The following is a 22134-nucleotide window of genomic DNA, read 5'->3' on the forward strand; positions in this document are numbered from 1 at the left end:
TAAGAGGTATTGCTTGGCCAGTGCTTGTTGTCTGAGTTCACAGGGAGGGATCCAGGGGATTAGGACCCAAATCTCTGCAGAAGGGACACTGACTGGCTATTGCTGGTGTCCCCAAGGGACACATGATGAAGCTGATTCTGCAAGTTAGAAAAACTGAAAACTACATTTAGCTGCTGCTATAAGGGAAAAAAATGTTATGATGAAAAAGCTTCTCTGGGGTAACACTCACAGGAACCACAAGCGACAGGAAACCCTCAGGAAGCATATAGAAAGGAGAAAACCCCTTGTTCTGCCTCCAGCTTTGAAGTCTCCATCTAGTGCCCCTAGTGGCAGAGCCAACTGTCAATGCAGAAATGTGGTTTTTAGGGTCTGGGCTCTAGGATCACAAAGCAGACTATAGAAGGGTGGGTTTAGAACTCAGAGGCAATAACAGATACAGTTCACCCCTTTGGCTATTTAGCATCCATTACACTGCTCCACAAAAATTTGAACTTTGATACAACCACAAAACAATTCATTTCCTCCCAACAAAATGCAACTATTCAGCATATAAAACAGGCGAGCATCACCTTCTCCCCAAATTCAGGATTATAAAGTCTCAAGTCATTGTATCCATCTCTGAGAAATGTTAATTCTCAAATTCAGTCACAGTCCCATCTGAATACGTTTTCTAAAAACCAAATTGCAAAGTTACTTCCAACAAGACCTGTATGAAATGATATGAATAAGAAGAAAAAATAAAATAATTAATATATACAAATACACACACACAGTAAACAAGTAACTAGTCATGGGGCCATAGTTGATATTTATAACTTCCTTCTTCCACTGCCTATTTTATGTTTCCTTTGCCTTCATCCAGCACCTCACATGGTTGGGGTTTTTTATGTGGCGGGGTAATCCATCTGGCCTGAAGGGTCTGAATCATCAGTGGTTATGCCTTTAGCCAGGGGCTGAGGAAGTTGTCATCTTCCGTTAACTTTTACTATTGGACATGAAAATCCTAAAAGGCACCCCAGAAAATCCCCCTGGGTTCCAGATATAGTCCTCTCTGGGCCCATGGAGTGGCAACAATCCAATTTCACTTTGGTAATCAATCGCCCTAGTCATAGAGTAACCTTCTTAGCCTGTTGATTTGGCATCATGAGGATCCCCAAATGGCCAAATAGTAGTCTCATCTTCCAAACCAATGAGACATTGATGTATTTCCTGGTAGAGACATTTGTTCCTTAGGAACCAAGACTCCAAACCAACACAGTTCAAAGGCACAGGGATGAAAAGCAAAAATTCTGTGAGTAGGCTATGAGATGCGAAAGTGTGAAGAGCTAGTCCCCCTTCCACCCCTGATTCCCAGACCTGTGTAGTCTGGCTATGGGAAATATGGAACCATATAGTTGTCTATGATTCCAAGTATAATCTACATCCTTTGATGTAGAACCCCATCTTTTCAGACTGTAATCTCCCAACTGGTACCATAACTGAATCTTCAGTAGACCATCAAATCTTTCTATTACGCCATCTGCTTCTGGGGATTAGGATATGTGGTTGTACCAGTTAATTCCATGAGCATAAACCCATTGCTGCAGTTCTTTTGAAATTACTTTCTTGATCAGAAGAAATGTTGTATGCAGTACACCATATTTTGTAGTCACAACTACCAGAAGATTTTTGGACAGGAAAGCAAATCTGTACTGAGAATTCACATGTCCTGCAGTAAGGAAACATTTTTGCTTCCCTCCATGATGGAACGGTTGCAATGTAATCAACTGCCCCTGGGGGCTGGCTGGGCCTTTTAGGGAGTTGTGCCATAACAGAGGCTTAGTTTAGTTGGCAAGCTAGGCATTCAGCAGTGTTGGTATTCAGAAAAGCCTTGACTAGGGTAAGTCCATGTTGTTGAATCCATGCATAGTCCCCATCCCTGACATTATGGCCACTTGATGCTCAGGGCCATTGAACAAGCACGAGAATAGCTGGAGAAAGATACTAACTGAAATCCACAGGATGCATCATTTGTCCACCTTCAGTCAAGAGATTCTAAGTCTGAAACTGGCCTAGGTCTGGAAATAGAATGAAAGGCAGCTCTAGTTTTTGGTTACCAAACTTTTTTTTTTTTTTTTTTTGAGATGGAGTCTTGCTCTGTTGCCCAGGCTGGAGTGCAGTGGTGTGACCTCGGCTCACTGCAAGCTCTGCCTCCCAGGTTCTTGCCATTCTCCTGCCTCAGCCTCCTGAGTAGCTGGGACTACAGGCGTCCGCCACCATGCCCAGGTAATTTTTTTGTATTTTTAGTAGAGGTGGGGTCACCAAACTTTTTATATAGCTCAGATGACATTTTAGTAAACTGGCCATCTTTTTCATTCCTAGATGCACCATGATCAATTCGCTTCACTAAAAATCTCTAAGTTTCAAAACAGTTTGATTATCATTATGCCCTTTCTGTTTTTTATGGTATTTGTCTTAGTCTATTTTGCATTGCTATACAGGAACACCTGAGGCTGGATACTTTATAAAGAAAAGAGGTTTATTTTGGCTTGCGGTTCTGCACACTGTGCAAGAAGCATTGCACTGGCATCTGCTTCTGCTGAGGGCTCCAGGAAGCATCCAATCTGGTGGAAAGCAAAGGGGGCATGTTACATGGTGAGATAAGAAACAAGAGAGATGCCATGCTCTTTTAGACAACTAGCTTTTATGTGAACAAATAGAGTGAGAACTCACTCATTACTCTGAGGAGAGCACCAAGTCATTCATGAAAGATCCATCCCCATGAGTCAAACACTTCCCACTAGGCCCCACCTCCATCTCCAGCATTGGGGATCACATTTCAGCATGAGATTTGGAGGGGACAGACATCCAAACTATGTCAGTATTTGCAGTCCCCTTGTCTCTAATGGTTAAATTATAGCATTTGGCCTCTGCTGCATGGGAGTCTCATCATTTCTATTAAAATCAGATCCAGCTCAATGGAGGTGTCTCACCATCATTCCTGGCTTATAGAAGACAGCCACCACAGAGTTTTTCAGAGATGCAAGTGCTACCTTTGTCAATACGTTTCTCAATGTCTTTATGAAAGGACTGTCCTCTAGGCATTCTGGGGGATGGATTTGAGTGGGGTAGATGTAGAGATTTCATGTGATAAAGTCATTCCATCTTTCCTTCCTCCTTAAGTCTTGGATGCCTTCCTCTACATTGTGTCAGTGAAGTTCTGGCATTCCAGCCTTATTGAACATATGCCACCATTGAGTCCAAGGTTTAGTCAGCCAACCAAGAAATTTTAGAGCCACTTTCAGTTGCAAGAGCTAGCACACTAAACCCAGAATGTCTCATAAACATACCCAATAAATTCAATCCAATCCAGTGCTATATTCTATCTTCCTTGGTCTAACACCCTTAGAATCTATTCTCACACATATTTCCCAAGATTCTGCCAGTATTTATTAGTAAAATCTTGCACTTCTTTTAGTGTATAAACTATTCTGAGTCAGACTTTGTCCATGCCCTCCAACCCCCAAAGAAAGGTGAGATCCGACCCTAATGGTGAGACTAGTGGCAATAAAGAGAGGTTGGGATGGGTCTTGAGAGGAAGGAGAATTCATTGCCTCACAGGAAATTGCCCCAAGCGAAGTTGTCATAAGGTTTTTCGCAAACATGGATGAGATGGTTGATTCTACACCTGGTGGTGATTGCTCAGCTGCAACATGCAATCCACTGATGAATCTGGGGAAGTTCCTGTCAAACTCATTATAAATGAAGGACAGTATCTTGCAAGTCATTTAATGGAAATTTGTCCTTATCATTATCCTGGGCCCAACTCCACCTCCCAGCTACTATACTTCTTGTTTGAAGCAGGTCTCATAATGCACCGAGGCTGCTATGGTGCCATCTAGTGCCAATTGCACAACCCGCCTTATAGTTTACATGCTACTTACAGTCAATCAAGAGGGCAAATTCACCTTTTCTGGTGATTTTCCTAAAACTAGATAGATGCCCAGAGATTGGTATGGTACTTTTACAGTCTACAATGGTGCAGTATAAAATCATCTTTTAAAGTCCCTACCAGAGCTGTGGGCTGGGCAGAGAAATATTCTACCCAGCTGGCCAACAGAGTCTTCCTTTGAGGCTGAGCTAAAGTGAAGACCTGCAGGAAAAGCCAGTGGAGGTCAGGCCCACATACAGCATCTTCTGAAGCTCATGCCCACCCACCCCACACCAAGTTCAACTAACAGTACAGACTACAAAGCCTGTCACATATGGAGATCTCACATAGGGATGTGAAATCATGCATTATTATCCCTTCCTTTCAGATGAGAGCAGTCTTAAGATAATGAACCAGCTTGGATTTACACAAATAGTAAATAGCAGAGACAGGTATTCCAGCCCAGGTCTGCTGCCTAGGAATGCTTTATCTACCACTCTTCACTGCTCCTAGGTGCTCCTGTCTGCAGGCAGCAATGCCCATGCTTTGAGGGACATCATGATCAACATACACAAAGACTGTTCACCAAGAATAGAAAGCAGCTTTGTTCTCTCCCCCTAAAACAAGACCTGCTTCTGAGTTCATGGGGAGGAGTACAAGTTTGTTTCCAGAACCTTCTGCCTTCCTTCTCTGTCATACAGAATCCTCAGGCACCCTCTTCACTCATGATGCCCCACCCAGGCTGTCCTTTCCTGGCCAGCATCTCTAGCCCCTGCAGCCTCTTCACTACATCTGTCTCTCACCTTCTTTGTTGCACCACAAGGGGTCCTTATTGTCCACAGACTAAATGGGCTGGGAGCCTTTTCTCAGGACTCCTGCTAAGACTTGTGTCAACTGTAGGCACACATACATAGCAACAAGCCCCTCCAAGGTGGATGCTTTGTCCTCATGGCAACATTTTCTACATTACTCTCTGTGAATTTAACCTACCGCGAGTTCTCTTGTACCTGGAAGTCTTAGGTGCTCCTCACCCTCCCACCTCACTCCATTTACTCTGTCTCAGTGCCAGATCTCTGCTTACCTAGTCTTTTCCTACCTCACCCCACCATGTGTGCACATGTACATGTGTGCACACACACACACAAAATTCCCTTCATACCTCTCCCTAATTTTCTGAATTCTATCCTTCCTTCAAGGCCACAGTCACTCTACATGCACAGTTAATTTTACTCTCAGAGCTTCACATCATGTCAGTCAGTATCTTTTGTTTGGTACAGTTTTTTTTGCTGTTGTTTGTTTGTTTTTGTTTAGATGGAGTTTCGCTCTGTTTCTCAGGCTGGAATGCAATAGTGCAATCTTGGCTTACCACAACCTCTGCCTTTAGGGTTCAAGTGATTTTCATGCCTCAGTCACCAGAGTAGCTGGGATTACAGGCATGTGTCACCACACCCGGCTAATTTTTGTATTTTCAGTAGAGACAGGGTTTCGCCATGTTGGCCAGGCTGGTCTCGAACTCCTGGCCTCAAGTGATCTGCCTGCCTCAGCCTCCCAAAGTGCTGGGATTACAGGCATGAGCCACCACACCCGGCCTATATCAATTTTTAAGGCACCAAATTAGGAACCAAAAGCACTATATACTGAATGTGTTTATTTACTCTTTTAAATATGCTTTCTGCTCCATTTTTTAACACCATAGTTCATCTCTTTAATAGAAAAGAATGTTTACCATCACCTTAGAAATTATAGTTAAATCAATTCCCATAACTCATTTCTATATATTTGTTTCTATATATAGCTACCCCATTTCAATGTTTCTTCTTGCCTTACTCCTACAAATATAAATTGCACACCATTTCTGTGTCATACACTGTGCTAAGACCTGGGAATTCAGTGGCAAATAAATTAAACATGGCCCCTGCTTTTGTGGGGTTCATACTCTAAGAGAAGACCAATGTAACACAAGTAAACACATAAATATATAGCTACATTTTGTGATTAGTGGTCTGAGATAAAGATGCCAAAAAAAAATTAAAGGAAGCTTATTTGCAGATTGTGAGACCAGAGAACATCTGAAGAGGTGATATAAGTAAGCTGAGATGTAATGAGAAAGAAGGAGCCAGGAAAAGAAAGGGTTGAGGGAAGAGAGTTCCAGGTCTAGGGAACAGCATGAGTGAAGGCCCTGAGAGAAGAAGGAGTTTAGCATATGCACAGCAAAAACTGATCAGTGGCTATGTGACTATAGCATGGTGAGTGGAGGATAGTGTGGCTGGGTTGGGAATAACTGCAGAGGTAGAATCAGGCAAGGTCTTGAAAGTCATAGCAAGGAGCTGAATTGACTCTACATGCCGTAGGATATGGTTTGGCTGTATCTCCACCCAAACCTCATCTTGAATTGTAGTTCCCATAATCCCCACATGTCATGGGAGGTACCTGGTGGGAGGTAATTGAATCATGGGAGCAGTTACCCCCATGCTGCTGTTCTAGTAATAGTGGGTGAGTTCTCATGAGATCTGCTGGTTTTATAAAGGGCTTTTCCCTCTTTGCTCAGCACTTCTTCCTGCTGCCATATGAAGAAGGACGTGTTTGCTTCCACTTCTGCCATGATTGTAAGTTTCCTGAGGCCTCCCCAGCCCTGCAGGACAGTGAGTCAATTAAACCTCTTTCCTTTATAAATTACCCAGTCTTGGGTATGTTTTTATAACAGTGGGAGAACAAACTAATACCCATAAGAAACTGTAAATTTATTTTAAGCAAGAAAGTGACATGATCTGGTTTACTAGACCATTGGATGACATGTAGAGAATGACTTAGAAGGGCTAAGAGTAGAAGAGACAGGCAAGTTAATACGCTGTGGCAATAGTCCAGGTAAAATATGATATTGACTTGGACTAACAGGATACCAGGTTGACAGTGGAAAGGGGACCAATTTGTAGTGTATTTCAGAGGTAGAATGATAGGACTGGGTGATAATTTGTACCAACTCTAATTTATCCTTATTGTGATACATTTTTTACTAGTTTGCTCAGGGAAAGTCCTGGGAATTGTATTTTCCGAGTGCATATGTTATGAGTGACAATTTACCTAGGCATAGAATTCTCAGGTCACACAACTTCTTTCCTTCACAGATTAAAATGCTTTGTTTCATTGTCTTCTCACATTTAGAGTCATGGAAAGTAAGTCTGAAGAATGCTTGACTTTTTTTCCCTCTGCCTACTTATTTATAGAGTTTTTGTAATATTTTAGATATAAAAGTTCTACCTGGATAGATTTGAGAGTAGTAGCTGTTTTCTATCTGCCCAATGTGATGTTATTTAGCCTACCTAACATTCATTCCCCTTTCTTCTGAAATTAGCAACCCCATTTTCCTCTGGCGATTTCTCCCTTATTTGCAGTCCGTATGACAAAGCTGACCCATCCTCTCATCCCAGGAGTGGGTGTGTGCTGCCAGTGAAATTAAGGCAACAACCCTTCTCAATTGCATAGATTGATTCAAGGGTGAGTACATGACCCAAGCCAAGCCAATCAAAATCAATGAGGATTAACCCAAGGTTAATGGCACATGTATTAGGACTCTCTTTTCCACTGGGATTGGTAAACTGGGAGAATGTAAGTCTGGAGATACTGAATGTCACCCTACAGGAACAACCCTCCCAAGAATGACGGCAACCCAGAGAAAAGCAAGAGCAGCAGGGATGGATTCCTAGTGAACCCTTGGACTTCGTTAAGTGAACCAGCAAAATTTCTTTTTTGTTTAAGCCAATTTGAACTGACCCTGACACAACCCAGACTCCTGATGAATACAGTAAGCACATTCAGTTTTTAAAATAAGATTTTACTTAAAGCCATTATATTTTCTACATATGGCTTCTGCTCCAAAAGAGTCTGTTCATTATTTTTAGGAACTCCTGTTATATGTAGGTTAGCTCTTTGATATCTGTATTTCATGTTTACTCTATTCTTTCATTTTCATTTCTTTATCTTTTGCTTTTGTGTTCTAGGAAATTTATCTTTAGTTTGCCTTTTACTCATTATTTCAGTTTTCTGCAGTGTCCATTTGTAAGCTATGGCTTGCATTTTGGAGTTTAATTCAATAACTGTATTTTCCAGCCTGATAAAATATTTCTTCCATTTGGATTGTTTCCTTTTTATAATGGCTTGCTCTAGTCACACACATGTAAATTGTTTTAGCATCTAGCATATGGCATTCTTTGATAAACAGAAAAAAGTGAATGAGGTTATTATTCATTTTTCAGGTCAATGATTTTCCTGATTCTATCACTTAACTCCCCTTAACCTGCTTTGTCTTTATAGCCTCTACCACCTGGTATATATTTGTATCAAGACCTAGAGCAGTGGCTGCACAAGTTGGCACTAAAATCTATTTATTGGACGTGTAAATGGATCAGTACAGATGTGTTTTCACTCTTAATTTGCTCAAAGTCCCATTGAGAAGGTAAAACTAGCACAAAAAAGTAAATAACCATCCCAGGCAGCTGAGAGCTATCAGAAATACATACATGATTAATAGCCAAATAAATTGTGCCGATACAGGTGTGTACTCTAGAATCAGAGCCAGGGATGCAGACAGCAGGAGATCATTTCGTGCCTGAATGATCAGAACAGTGTCCACAGAGGATCCAAGGACTGATGGGAACTTCGAAGAAGGGTATGATTTAGAAAGGAAGGAGTCTGGTAGATTCTTCTAAAGAGCATTTCTCTGGGATTCAGATAATTTCACACATGCAGTTAGCTCTCATTCTATCCCTGAAAGATACAGCTACTCTTCCTATAAGGTAAGAGAATTTCAGGCTCGAACAGAGAATTTTAGATTGAAAAATCCAAGCCCATTTTCTATTCCTCCAACCCCAAACAAAGGTGTGGAAAGCAGTTGAGGAAACAGGTTGAGATGAGTTTCACTGAAGTCTCACTCTCCTGCATCTCTGTTTGATCCCTGGGTCATTCTCTCAGGCGTCTCTGGTTGGAAACACTTTCAAACCCCAAATCTCATCCTTATTGGGTTTGCATTGTGCTTAGAAAGATGCTGACACCAATAAAAGCTTGTTGCTTAAAGACACAGCCTATGACTCACACAATGCACACTTTATACACCCTAATTGCTTCCATCTCTAGTAACTTTCAGCTTCTCATTACCTAAATTATTTCATTGCACTCAATCTGGGGGTTATCGTCATATAGGGAATCAAAGGAGGTGCCAGAAACAGATAAAAATCAAGAAAACAACCATTTGAAAAGGTTATCATCGGCATCAGGGAATGTCCGTGTTGGAAAGGATCTCCAGGTTCATTAGCCCCCGCTCCCAGCACAGGAACTCTCTTTGTTATGACTCGGACAGATGTTATCCAATTTTGCTTCACAACTTTCAAGGCCTGGGTGCCACATTCTGCAGCTGTCATCTGCAGACTTGACAGGCAGGTGAATGTGGCAAGCAACCCATATTTAAATATAGTTGAAGCCCTCCTGGAATTTACACAGCTACATCTTTCCCTGAACTGCCCTGCAAGAAGCATGAGAGAGGAAGCTCTTCTGAGCCTCATGCCATGTCATAGAGAGCAAGAAAGGGAAGGGAAGAGACAGGGCAAAGAGAGAAAGGATGACTTAATATTGTAGTGTTCAAGCTGGAATAATTTTCACTCCCACCTTACTGGAGTGCTTTCGAACTGCTATTTCCTGGAGCAATGCCAGATTAGTTATTCCAGAATTCCCGGGGACTTTGCACAGAGTCCCAGACCCCATCCCTAAGAGATGAATTTGGTACATCTGGGATGAGGCCTGGGCATCTCTATTTGTTAAAGCTTCCGATTATTTTGAAGTGCAGTCAGGTTGAAAGTCACTTTATTAGAGGGCTCTGGACTAGGTCACCCCGTTCCTGGTGGTTGAAAAACCTCATGCAAGTAGATCACTCCTATGTCCTCTGGCAGTTTTCTGTAAGCATGTTTTTGTGTTGCTGAAGGCAGCCCCATCAGCCCCTGGGGGAATAATCCTTTCCTGTTCTCTCCCGCCATGCCCTACAGGATCACCTGAGGCCTGTGTCTGGGCCTCTTTACTGCAGCACAGCATCCAGCTTGTACTCTTTGTTGTGGGCTGGCCAAGATGCTGACAGGAACAAAAATGACTTGTTTTTGAGAGTAAAGATACAAGCTTTGACTGAGATGACGCACACATGTTCATGGAGGGAGACTCTCACATCCGACCTACCTTCTTCCGTCCACAGAGAGTCACGTTGCTACTCTAACCACATCACTAATTCCGAAAGATGGGGACTCCTACACAGGGCCTGAGGTCAATGCCTCTGATTAGGGCAAGGAACTGGAAGGCGTCCAACCCCAACTTCCTGGCACTCCAAGTTCTCTCAGCAGCGATAGAGAAAGCCCATGGATGTAACTGCATTACCGAAGGCAAGACCCTCAATGTGTAGACTCTCTGCGGTGCTGGTTTTAAAAAGGCAAACTCTCAAGCCCCACAAAAAGACATTTTGAAGATCAGAGTGAGGACAGGATCCACCTTTTGAGCAAGCAGGACTAGGGAATTCTGAGTAAGGCTAGTATTTGAACTTTACCCATTTGGGACTGAACCTCAAAGGAAAAAAGGGATCTGGAGAAGGAAATGACGTCCCCTCTGCCCTTCCAGGGCCACTGCTGCATCTGTTCTTGAGATACTGGCCAGGCCCCTTATTTTTCTGACATTCCCCTTGCTTTCCTGTCCCCTCATCTTCCTTAACAGGCCTTCTTATCTGCCAGAAGATTGGTCTTTCTTTAAGGCTAGCAGTTAGCCTTGCTTGGGGATCCAATTCTATACATGTGGGCATAGAGGACAGAGCAAGAAGACAGGGCAAGTGGGCAGGACTGTACAGGGAAGGGAGGGACAGTGTTGGAAGTGAAGCCCAGGCTTGGAACTTGCCCATGGCAAAAAAAAAAAAAAAGGAAAATTTATACCTCCAATATGTCACCAGGGATTGAAATTAAGTTATGACTCACAACTTACCCATGAAGCTCTTTCCCAATTAGTCTGCGTTGTGTCATCAAACTACCTGAATTTAAGTCATGGCTCCATCGCTTATTGGCTGCGTGATCTTGGGAAAATTATTGAACTCTCTGACATTTAGTTTCCTTATCTGTAAAATAAGGGTAATCGCTTGATAAAGGTGCTGTTTGTTTTGATGAGGTGATATATAAAAATGCTTAGTCCAGGTTTTGGCACATGGAAGGCAGAAAAAAAAACCACCCTAGATATTATGAATAATATAATTCTGTCATGTACACCTTTCCACACTTAACCTCCTCTCACAACCTACTCACTTACTCTAGGCACCAGGCAACCTGAATTACTAAGTGTTCTCTAGGGCCCCAATAAGCCATGGGTTTTAGAGTCTAATGGAATGGTCTAATCCCATCTCCATCACCAACTCATGAGCTGTGTGACCTTCCTGGGCCTCTGTTCCCTTCTCTACGGATCAGTGCCAATACATCAAGTTTCTGCAAAGGCCTGGTGCATTCACTGATGCGCACAAGGAGCCCAGGACAGTGCTCAGAGCACCCTGTGCTACAGCCTCCCCTTCTCCTCCTTCCTTGCAGGCTCCCATGTTTGTCCGTGCCTTTCCACGGCAGTGCCTTTGTTCAAACTGTTTCTTCCACCAGGAATGTCCCTTCCCTTTTTCTGCTCATTGGAGTTCTTCCCAAAGCTACCTTCATCCTACCTCAACCCCAACAGTCAAGATACCCAGATAATCACCCTTCATTGACAAATAGAGTATGTACTAAGAGTCTGTGATGTGTCAGGCACTGTTGCTCATGACCAGGGATACAGAGATAATTAAGATCTAGTCCCCAAGAAATTCAGTCTACTTAACATAAGAACATAAGAACGATATGAACATAAGAACAAATAACTGTCCTCCAAGGAAGTGGGGGTAATAACAGAAGTGAATCAAAAGTGCAGGGACAGCACAGAAGAGGGAGCTCTTGGGTCTGACTCAGGTGGGATGGAGAAGCCTTTATAGAGACACAGACTTTTGACTGGAAGGATGAGTGATGTTGGACAGGCAGAGAAGGAGGAGTAGTAGTTTGTCTAAGACTGACCCAGAGCAGTAAAGGTCTGAGATAGGCAGGTGGGCCAGCAGTGCTGGAGGCTGACCAGGAATGGGGAGGGCACAGAGACAGAGCTGTAAAGAGAAGAGGACCAGGTGCCAATGGCCTTGAGCCTGGCCAGGGAAAGGTCCAGGAAGTTGCCTCCATTCCACCCCTGCCTAGGCACATGGGGACAGTGGAGAGTAGATCTGTCATCTGTGAGGAACATTCCAGAGCAGGAGCAGTCCATGGAAATCCTTCATCTCTAGTCCCCCTCATATCATTGGCTAGAAGGCCATGGGCTACAGGCTTGTAATTCAAAGGACACAAATTCTGTATCCTTTTCAAAGTCTGTAGAGGCAGACTTCTGTTGCTTTTTTTTTTTTTTTTTTTTTTTTTTTTTTTTGCTACAAATGGACAACTTTCTTTGATTTCTTAAATTCAATTGCAAAATTTAGAAAATCCCACTCCACTAAGGAGAGAGTGAAAGTTAGAAGATCCAGTGCTTTCTGAGGAAGGTTGCAATATGGGAGTGACAAATTTCACCAGAATCTCACCATCCAGCCATCTCCCTCCATGAACCAGAGGTCAATGACCTCAGGCAGGAGTAATGTCTCATCCTAAGGCCTTCTGGAATATGTTTCTGGCCAGAGGTAGCTGGTCTTCAGGCTGTGCCTGGTCCTGATGCCCAGCCAACATCATTGCCTTCCAGACCCCAGGGCAACTGGCAGTGTCTACTTACCCACTGCCTCCCAGACTTAGCATACAAGGCCAGGAGGGGCTGGGGCCAATTTCCCCATTCTTTTCCCTGTATTTTCTGTGTTCCAGATATACTAAATGTCTCACCTTCCTCCAGACACAGCAGCTCTTTCACAATAGCTAAAATCTTTTTCCAGATAAATGATTTGATCTGGAAGGGCTTGATCACCATCATTCCTATCTCCTTTCCCCATCCCGGTTCCCTAAACACACATACACTCACATACGCAACTCTCACTCTTCCTGGCAAACTCCTATTCACCCTTCAAGTTCAGTCACGTGTCACCGTTCTTAGCAAAACCTCCCTTGACCACACCCTCCTCCTCGGGGTGGTAAATCACTCTCTCTTTGGGGTCTTACAGCACTTCTTCCCCAACCCTTAACTAATAATACTGTCATGTTGCACAGCAATATATCTGACCAGTCATCTGTGACTGTCCCCCAAATCCTACCACCTCTACCCTGCCCCCAGGGAGACAACTCCTCCAGGGCAGTGCTGGAGACTTACACATCTCTATCCTTGGCACCCAGCTGAAAGCCTAGTTTAGAGGAAACACTGTTGACTGATTGATGGTCTTCACCACTACACTGGAAGCTCAATGGGGTATGGACTTTGTCTTGTTCAGCGTTGTGTCCTCAGCAGTCTGGTATGTAGAAGGCACTCAATAAAAATTGGTTGAATTAATTGCATTTAATCAAGCCAGGACAATTCAGTGAAATGAAACACTTGCCCAAGTTGCTTAAGTTCCTGAAAATTGATTTATCTGAAAGTTATCAATGACTCTGGATAATTATTAAATATATCCTTTTTTGTACAAGCTGTGAAATATGTGAAGATAAACAAACTTGCTTATAGATAGGTGGGAGAGGGGATGAGATGTTTATAAAAATAATAGTAACACAAAATAGAAAGCAATACATGCCAAGAAGAGAAAGTGCTGTGGGGATTCAGGAGAGAGGGCACTTCTTCCATACGATTGATCAGGAGTTTTCACAGAGGACAAGCCATTTAACTTGGGTCACCATTGATTATGTTTTCCACCCTGAACTCGGTCCACTGGCAGCCATGTGACCCTGGTCTCCTGGCTACAGCTGATTAGAAAGTGGACAACTGACCTAAGCTGAGCTGTTAGTCTCTGTCTCCCAGTAATTTGGTCTTGGGACTTTAGAGCACTAGTCAGTCTTGGCTGGTCCCTTGAATTAAAGACTGGTAGCCTCTAGAGCTGTGTAGTTGCAATCCTCTGCAAACTGCTAAGAGATGCAGAGAAAGCTGCCAAGGAAACCAGAAAGGAGTGACCATGTGGCCTCAGAGAGCGAGAAGCTGAGTCCTGGCTTTCTGATGACTTCTACTCCTGGTTCCAATCCCTTTGTGTCCTGCAGCAGCTTCCATCCCATGGATATTCCAAGACACCCCAGACTCGTTCCTGTAAATTCCCCCTTTTTACTACAGCTCACTGGACTGTACCATTGCAGTTAGCAACCTTGGTGAAGACTCTTGTTGGTGTGAAGAAATGGGCCATGATCAGTATGGGAGCTGATAGGGAAGGGGTATGCAGATATGGTTTATTTGTCTTCCTTTCCACCCTACACTCCCTCACTCACCCTCAGCATCTCCAGTCTGGTGACCCCTCTATCTCCCCTAAACCTGGCCAGCAGTCTGTCAACAAGGAACCTTATGACAGACAAAGGCAGTCCTGTCGGTTCATAGGTGTCTGGAAGCCCAGTCTTCCAGATCCTTGAAATAAATTGGATATCTGTAGTCCCAAAGAATGGCTCCACATCCATGGTCCCTATAGCAGAAGTTACTCACCCCATGGAACAGAGCCCTAAAGCACTGGCATACACACGGATATATGTGTGCACACATGTGAGTGGTAAGGAAGATGCAGATCTGTGTGGAAATGCTCCCTTAGTGCACATTCTTGGACTCCTGTGTGTGCAAGCACTGCTCTATGGAGAAAATCATAGAGAGTCATCATTACAAAAAAGTGCACTCAGCTCCCTCCTTCTGGTGGCTTTGAGGTCGGCAAAAGTGCACACACGGCAACCTCTTTACAAAAATTCAACCCAGCTACTCTGAACCGAATCACACCCTCAATCAAGGCTTGTACTGTGTGGGAGAGCTCCAGGAGGACAGCGGTGTTTCTCAGGGCGTTGTGGGACTCTGACATTTGGTAAATCGGATCGGGGAAGAGGGTGGCCAGATTTTATGAGGCCCAGAGGCATACATAATGGGAGGGAGAACTGTCTTTTAAGAAAAAAAATGTATATATAATTACTTTGGCTGTGGAAAGGAAATGCAAGTAAGAGACCCTGAAGCTTTTATTAGTGTCACAGGAAATCAACTTGGGGGTGGGAAGGTGGGAGTTTAAAATTAGACCCCACTTTCCTTTGCTCTGTGCTTGTCATTTCTATACAAATTGAAGTCCGCAAGGACTGCAGTTCCACAACAGCACCACTTCCCTTGCAGAGGGGATGCCTAGGCTGGAGTGTGGGCTTGCACACGTCCCCTGCAGGCTAGCGAGGTCAAGATCGGATGGAACAGTGGGCCAGGTGAAGAATGTGAACTAGGCGGCTTGGAGAGAGAGAAATGAACCACTCCTCTGACACGGCAATTCCCAAACTTGATCTTGATCCTTTTATTTCTACATCTCACAGATCATCCCCGCTCTCTGGATCCCCAAGTCACACAATCCCTTCCTTTGGTGGGGGTCGGGAGGTGGGGCAGGTGGAGGCAGGAGGAAGATGTACCACTATTCTGTAGTACCGCCTCTAGGTCTGGGAGGCAATGAAACTAAGAATGGGAGCTTGGAACCAGGCTTCTTGGGTGTGGAGCCCAGCTCTGCCACTTCGCTGGATGACCTTGGGCAAGTTATTTCAGCATTCTCTCTGACTTTCAGTTTCCCCTCTGTAAAACTAAAATAAGGTTAGGCCCTATCTCATAGGGTTATGTGAAAATAATTCGGGGAAAATGTCTAACACAGTAGGGCTCACGAGGTTGACTCTTATGGGTCATAATTCACCAGCCAGCAGCTGTTGGATTTTAATGCTCTGGCCTCCCAACCTCGTGAGGATCGTGCCCTCTTGTGGGACAAGTCTCTTTCCTCAACCCTCTCTCTGAGGAACTCAAATAATTTCTAAGATATACTGCCTTGGAGCAGAAGACAAGGAACTTGGGGCAATTCTCCCCATTTTACAGCCAGGCAAAATAAGGCCCAGAGCTGTTAGGGGCGGGGCCAGAGGCTCAGAGAAAAGTAAAGGCATGTCTACAAGTGGAGCTGAGGCCTCATGGCTCCTCGGTAGTATTCTCTGGACAGGGAAGGTGGTGGAATTGTCCCGTGGAACACCACCACTCTGCCTGGTACTCTGTTAATGAGGAGGGGTCGTTGGGCACAGTGGTTCACCTTGTAGTCCCAGTGACTCAGGAGGCTGAGGGGGGAGGATTGCTTGAGCCCAGGAGTTCGAGGCTGCAGTGCACTATCATTGCACCTGTGAATGAAGAGCCATTGCACTCCATCCCAGGCAATATAGTGAGATCCCATCTCAGAGATAATTCAAAGGGGAAGTAGACAGCAAGAGGTCTAGGGAAAGTCATCTGACCCCACGACCTACAGCAGGTGTGCCCTGCTTCCTTCTTCAACTCCACCTCAGCACAACCAAACACAGAAGGTGCTGAACTCTCTGAGAAGGGACTGCCTGTCAGGAGGTCTGTGGCCTGTGAGTCACAGCTCTGCCACTAGCTAGCTCTGAAATCCACTTCTTCTGCCTGTAAAATCAGGGATTAGGCTGGATGACATGTAAGGTTTTTATCTTAAACTTCTTCAGAAATTGCTTCATCTCATAGCTACATGGAGAAAGAGCCAGAAGTCAATATCCCTGAATGTGGCACTTCCTGACAACCATGACACCTTCTCCAGACTCCCTTCATGTCCCAGGGAGTCCTGATCCATGTGGGGACATAACCTGAAATGGCCAGCTGCTGTCCTCCTTGGGCCATGGAACCTCTAGTGTTTGTGAGTGATAAGAGTAGGTCTGAAGGAGGCAGCAGGAAACATCCTTGAGAAAAAAAAAAAAATCATGAAAATGATTTTTCCATTTAAAGGGCAATGTTTCAAATAATTTTTTAAGACAAATGAACACGGACAACTGCCCATTCCCAATATACAAATTCCCAAACATTTTTCTTGTTTTCCAGGAAAAACAGTAAAGGGCTCAGGATAAGCTACAGTAGCAAAAATGGAGACATTTGCAAGAATACCTGAACTCTCGGAGGTGAGGAATGTGTAAATGGGTGACTGCAGGTCAATGTGGAAACCCTCTGGTGCCTCTGACGTCCATGTGTCTGCTTAGGAGGATGTATGTCATGACCTCCACCTCACCCCACCCTCTGCCATGAATTCCCTTCCTGCCTGAGAATTCTAGAATTCTACACCAGTTGAGCAAGAAAGTACAAAGGAGGACTGACTTGGCAAAATCCCATGGGGCCCTGGTGAAACGAACAGGTTTGGCAATGATTGTGTCACTGTGACCCCGGACAAGTGACTTAACTTGACCATGCAAAAGTCAAGGATATTCACATCCTGTCCCGCAGCAAAGTCTCTACACTGCAGGGGGTGAGCCCTGACCCTTAGAGACTGACCCCAGCAAAGGAGTCAGGGAAGGTTCTTCTTCCTCCAAGTCTTACCCCAGCCTCAGCATGAGGAGGCTTTGTGATCTGGTTATCGGGCAATACTTCCCATTTACTGGGCTATGAACATCCCTGAGTCTGTAGCCCTGGGCTGGACAAAGGGTGAAAATCCAGATAAAGATTGCAAGACAGCCATTACCGTTGGGGCCTCCTAGAATGATGGAGGAAGCTGCCAGACTAATGAAAGTGATATAGAACACATTAAAATTCAGTCATGTGTCACTCAACAGTGGGGATATGTTCTAAGAGATGCCTTATTAGGTGATTTTGTCATTGTGCAAACATCATAGAGTGTATTTACACAAAACCAAGATAGTCCATACAGTATAGCCTATTGCTCCTAGGCTTCAAATCTGTACAGCGTGATGCTGTACTGAATACTGCAGGCAACTGTAACATGATGGTAGGTTATTTGTGTATCCTAACATATCTAAACATAGAAAAGGTATAGTAAAATACAGCATCATAATCTTATGGGACCACCATCATATATGTGGTCCATTATTGACTGAAACACTATTACATGGTGTATGCCTGTAATCCTACAGGAACTCATGGGGGAAAAACAATGGCAAGTGAAAATTAACACAGCACAAGCCACCGGCCTAGAAAAGAATGGAGGATTGTGATGGCTAATTTATGGTCAACCTGACTGAATCACAGGATGTCCAGATGTCTGGTTAAGCATGATTTCTGGGTGTGCCTGTGAGAATGTTTCTGGAAGAGATTAGCATTTGAAGTTGTGGACCGAGTGAAGCAGATTGCCCTTCCCAGCGTGAGTGGGCATGGTCTGATCTACGAAGGGTTCCAGTAGAACAAAAAAAAGTGGGGGAAAGGAGTATTCCCCCTCTCTGTCTGATTGCTTGGACTTGGACTGAAGCATCCATCTTCTCCTGCCTGGGAACTTCTTCTAGTTCTTAGGCCTTCAGAACTGTACTAGAATCTAGCCCATGGGACTCTCCAACTGGCCTTTGAACTATACCATCAGCTTTCCTGGGTCTCCAACTGCAGATAGGTGATCATGGGGCTTCTCAGCCTCTATAATCACATGATCCATACCTTATACCTTATAATAAATCTCACACACACACATTTCTATTGGTTCTGTTTCTCTGGAAAATCCTCACACAAAAGTGAACTGAATTAATCAAAGAAGGCTTTTTCTTGGAGAATGTGAGTTTTAAGGCTGTTAATAGAAGGAATAAAGAGAAGGGAGCCTTTGATTCAGACACAACTGATGGAACAAGAGTGGGCTATGGGGGATAACTTAAGGGCAGGCTCTGATCCAGGAGCAGGAAGGTACACAGCTATCCATGTGTAGAATGTAGAGGTTGTAAGAAGCTCATAGCAAATCACCCCCAAGGCTTGGGTCTGTCTGCCCATCCATAGAATGAGGAAGAAAGTAGACTAGCTAGTCTCTACAGCTCCTTCCAACTCCAGCATTCTAAAGTTCACAATTCTAAAAGTGTGGGAAGGAGTCAAACGGTGAGTTGGCTTGGGTTAAGTAGAAAACAGGTGGTTAGTAGAAGGGGAGTAAGCCAGGCTCTTGAGGCATCCAATCTGAGAGTAATTTAAACATATCTGCTTGGGCTGAGCAAACTCAAACCTCATCCCTGACCAAACACCATCCAGGACTAGTTCTTATAAAGCAGCCTCAGAGCCGAAGGCAACTTGTGTATATGACAGAATATACCCAGCTGGATGCAAAAAGACTGAAATGTTCAAGAAGGTGGGCTAGGTCTAGAAAAGTGCTGCAGCTTCAAGGTGACATGTCCGTCCCCTTTCACAACAGACCACTGTCCGCAGACTGTTGTCAGGCTGAACTGTACCAGCCTTGATGGCCAGGCATTACTCTACTTCCCAATTCTCCAGCTGGCCCTTGTGTCTGGATCTAGACTGGCCTCTATGCCTAAGCTTTTTGTGGAGAATGAAAGGCCCTGAGAGACACCTGGGCCAGAGCATAACAGCCAAGGTTGCTTTAGCTGGCATGGGGAGATGGAGGAAGGGTTTGGTGATCTGCTAAGCATGAAGCAGTTTTGGGACTCCACATCCTGCCCTGAAGGATGTACTCACTGACCCTTTTCCCTGAGATTCCAATATTTTCCATCCCACAGCACTTTTGCCAATTCACATGAGTGCCATGGGCAGAAATAGGTATGGAAAGTGGGGAGCATAGGAGGATTCCAGCTTAACAAAGCACCGGGCTTGGTACAGGTCATGAAACATGGTCCAGGGAAATCCCCAAACAGAAGTGCCCCAGATGGTTTCCCCATTACTTTTGGTAACTTTCCATTGCCACACACCCACCCCTACCCACCTCCCAGGTCTCTTCTAAAGAACCTATTGCTCACCTTGTGACTTGGCAGGCATGAGAATCAAAAGAAGCAATGAGCCCAGTTCCTGAACTTGAGAAGCTAAAATCTATGTGAGAACATGAAACTTACACCCATTCTACAAGTAGGGAGGACCCAACAGGAGGAGCCGGGGCCACCCGTAGTATAAGAGCTCAGAGAGGGGGTGTCGATGTGAGCTGGAACAGTGGGAAGAGGCTTCACAAAGGAGGGACATGGGGTCATGGGAATCAGTGAATGTGTGGGAGGCAGGGCAGGAGTCATGGAATGGGTGACAGACATTGGAGTACAAGATGTGACGGACCATACACAGAAATAGAGTGAAATAAACCACCACCTACTGAGTGCCTACTGTGTACCATGCCAGGCACTTTCCATCTGTTATTTCATTATATCCTCCCAATAACAGCAGCAGTATCTTTATTTCCAAGTTACAGGTGGGGAAACTGAAAGGTTCATACGAATTTAGAGTTATTCTGGTGGCCGATGAGAAGTCTCTCCCAGTGACCAAACTGGGGAATAACTTGATGGTGATGGTGATGGAATGAGATTGGCCTGGCCATGGTGTCCAAAGTACTGGAGAACATTGCCCATCCACCACCTGAAGAGCCATGAACCAGGAGTCCCTAGATGTCTTTGGAACATTAAGTGGTGGTCTCTGACTTAGGGATCTGCCCTCTTGACCTAGGTGCACTAGCGCTAGCCTTAGCTCAGGCTTCCACCCACAATTCCCTGTCCCACTCTCCTTCCCCTGCTTCTCAGCCCCTGTTTCTTGTCAATAGGCACACTCCTCCCTAGCCCTTTGACCAGATGATGTCATTCATCACTACCAACTGTTAAGGAAGCCACTGAGGTGTTATCATAACAAGCACTCGAACTATGACTATGACTAATCGAGTGGTGTTAGAGATGCAGAAAGCATTAATAATTATTATAATTATTTTTTTCTGCGTTGTGTTTTTTCTGCTGTTTGAGGTTCCAGGCATGAGATGGAGGGTGAAAGGAAGGCCCAACCTTTCCGGAGTTGAGAGGATGTGCCATTTTGTTCAGCCTCCAAACCAGCCTTGCAGTGGGCAAGGGGATTGCCTGCTGCAGCCTCTTTGACTCTCCAAGCAGCACCTTGACAGAGGTCTGAGCGATGCAGGGTGAGTCAGGCCGGCTGGGGGAATCGGAGGCATTCGACCAGAGTGCGACTGTCAGGCCACACAGTCGGGGAATCCCTCAAGGGAACCAGGGACCCATGCTGACCAAATCCGGCCTGTAGGAAAGCCCTGTCTTGCTACATGACCCCTGATTCATGTCTTTCCCCTCCTGGGGCCCAGCTCACATGCTGCCCCTAAAGCAGCCATCACCAGCTGCCTTACGTTATTTTTAAAACTGTTACCCCCAAAATCCTCAGAGAACCAACTCCCTGAGATGAAGAGACTGAAATGTCAGAAGCTATAAAAGTCATTGGCAGAAGGCCCCATTGGGATTTAGCTCCAGGTATAAACCTCTGAGGACGGGGCTGACCAACCCAGATGATTATCAGCGGCTTGCGTGGGTGTCCCACAAGCGCATTCATGCACTCAGATGTAAATCCTTCTAACTCTAATGGATTCTGAAAACCCTTCATTCCACTGTCATTAAAATGCAAACCATTCCTGGGGCAAGGGAACTAACATTTATTGTGGTACCTTTGTGCCAGGTACCACAAAGTACTTCATTTCAGCTAATAATATGCCAATTAGTTCCCCATAGCTTTGTTAAGGGACAACAGAGTGTGGCCTCTGCAGCCACACTGCCCAGGGTTCAAATCCTGGTTTTGACACTTACCAGCTGTGTGGGCTTGGATTGGTCACATCACCTCTCTGAACTCAGTTTCCTCACCTGTAAGATGGGCTTAAGAGAGATACATACATCTAGCCCAGCATACTGGCTCACACCTGTAATCCCAGCACTTTAGGAGGCCGAGGTCAGGAAATCAAGTCCATCCTGGCCAACATGGTGAAACCCGTCTCTACTAAAAATACAAAAATTAGCTGGGCGTGGCGGCATGAACCTCTAATCCCAGCTACTCTGGAGGCTAAGGCATGAGAATCACTTGAACCCAGGAAGCAGAGTTTGCAGTGAGCCAAGATCACCCCATTCCACTCCAGCAAGTGCAACAGAGCAAGACTCCATCTCAAACAAAAAAAAGGGGGCTGGGCCGGACGCGGTGGCTCAAGCCTGTAATCCCAGCACTTTGGGAGGCCGAGGCGGGTGGATCACGAGGTCAGGAGATCGAGACCATCCTGGCTAACATGGTGAAACCCCGTCTCTACTAAAAATACAAAAAACTAGCCGGGCGTGGTGGCGGGCGCC

General features: G+C 44.9%; 1 protein-coding gene across 1 annotated transcript in view; it reads right to left on the bottom strand.

Annotated features, from left to right (window-relative positions):
* The window catches only part of IL19 (interleukin 19), a 57834-nt gene extending 36034 nt beyond the window's left edge, over positions 1-21800 (bottom strand). Inside the window, 2 exon segments of the mRNA XM_021927558.2 lie at positions 14564-14622; positions 14624-21800. Of these exon segments, the coding sequence (XP_021783250.1) occupies positions 14564-14622; positions 14624-14673 (109 nt within the window). The 5' untranslated portion in view covers positions 14674-21800.
* Positions 21801-22134: the final 334 nt, after the last annotated feature.

Source organism: Papio anubis, chromosome 1 (genome assembly GCF_008728515.1).
Source record: "Papio anubis isolate 15944 chromosome 1, Panubis1.0, whole genome shotgun sequence".
Lineage (NCBI taxonomy): Eukaryota > Metazoa > Chordata > Mammalia > Primates > Cercopithecidae > Papio > Papio anubis.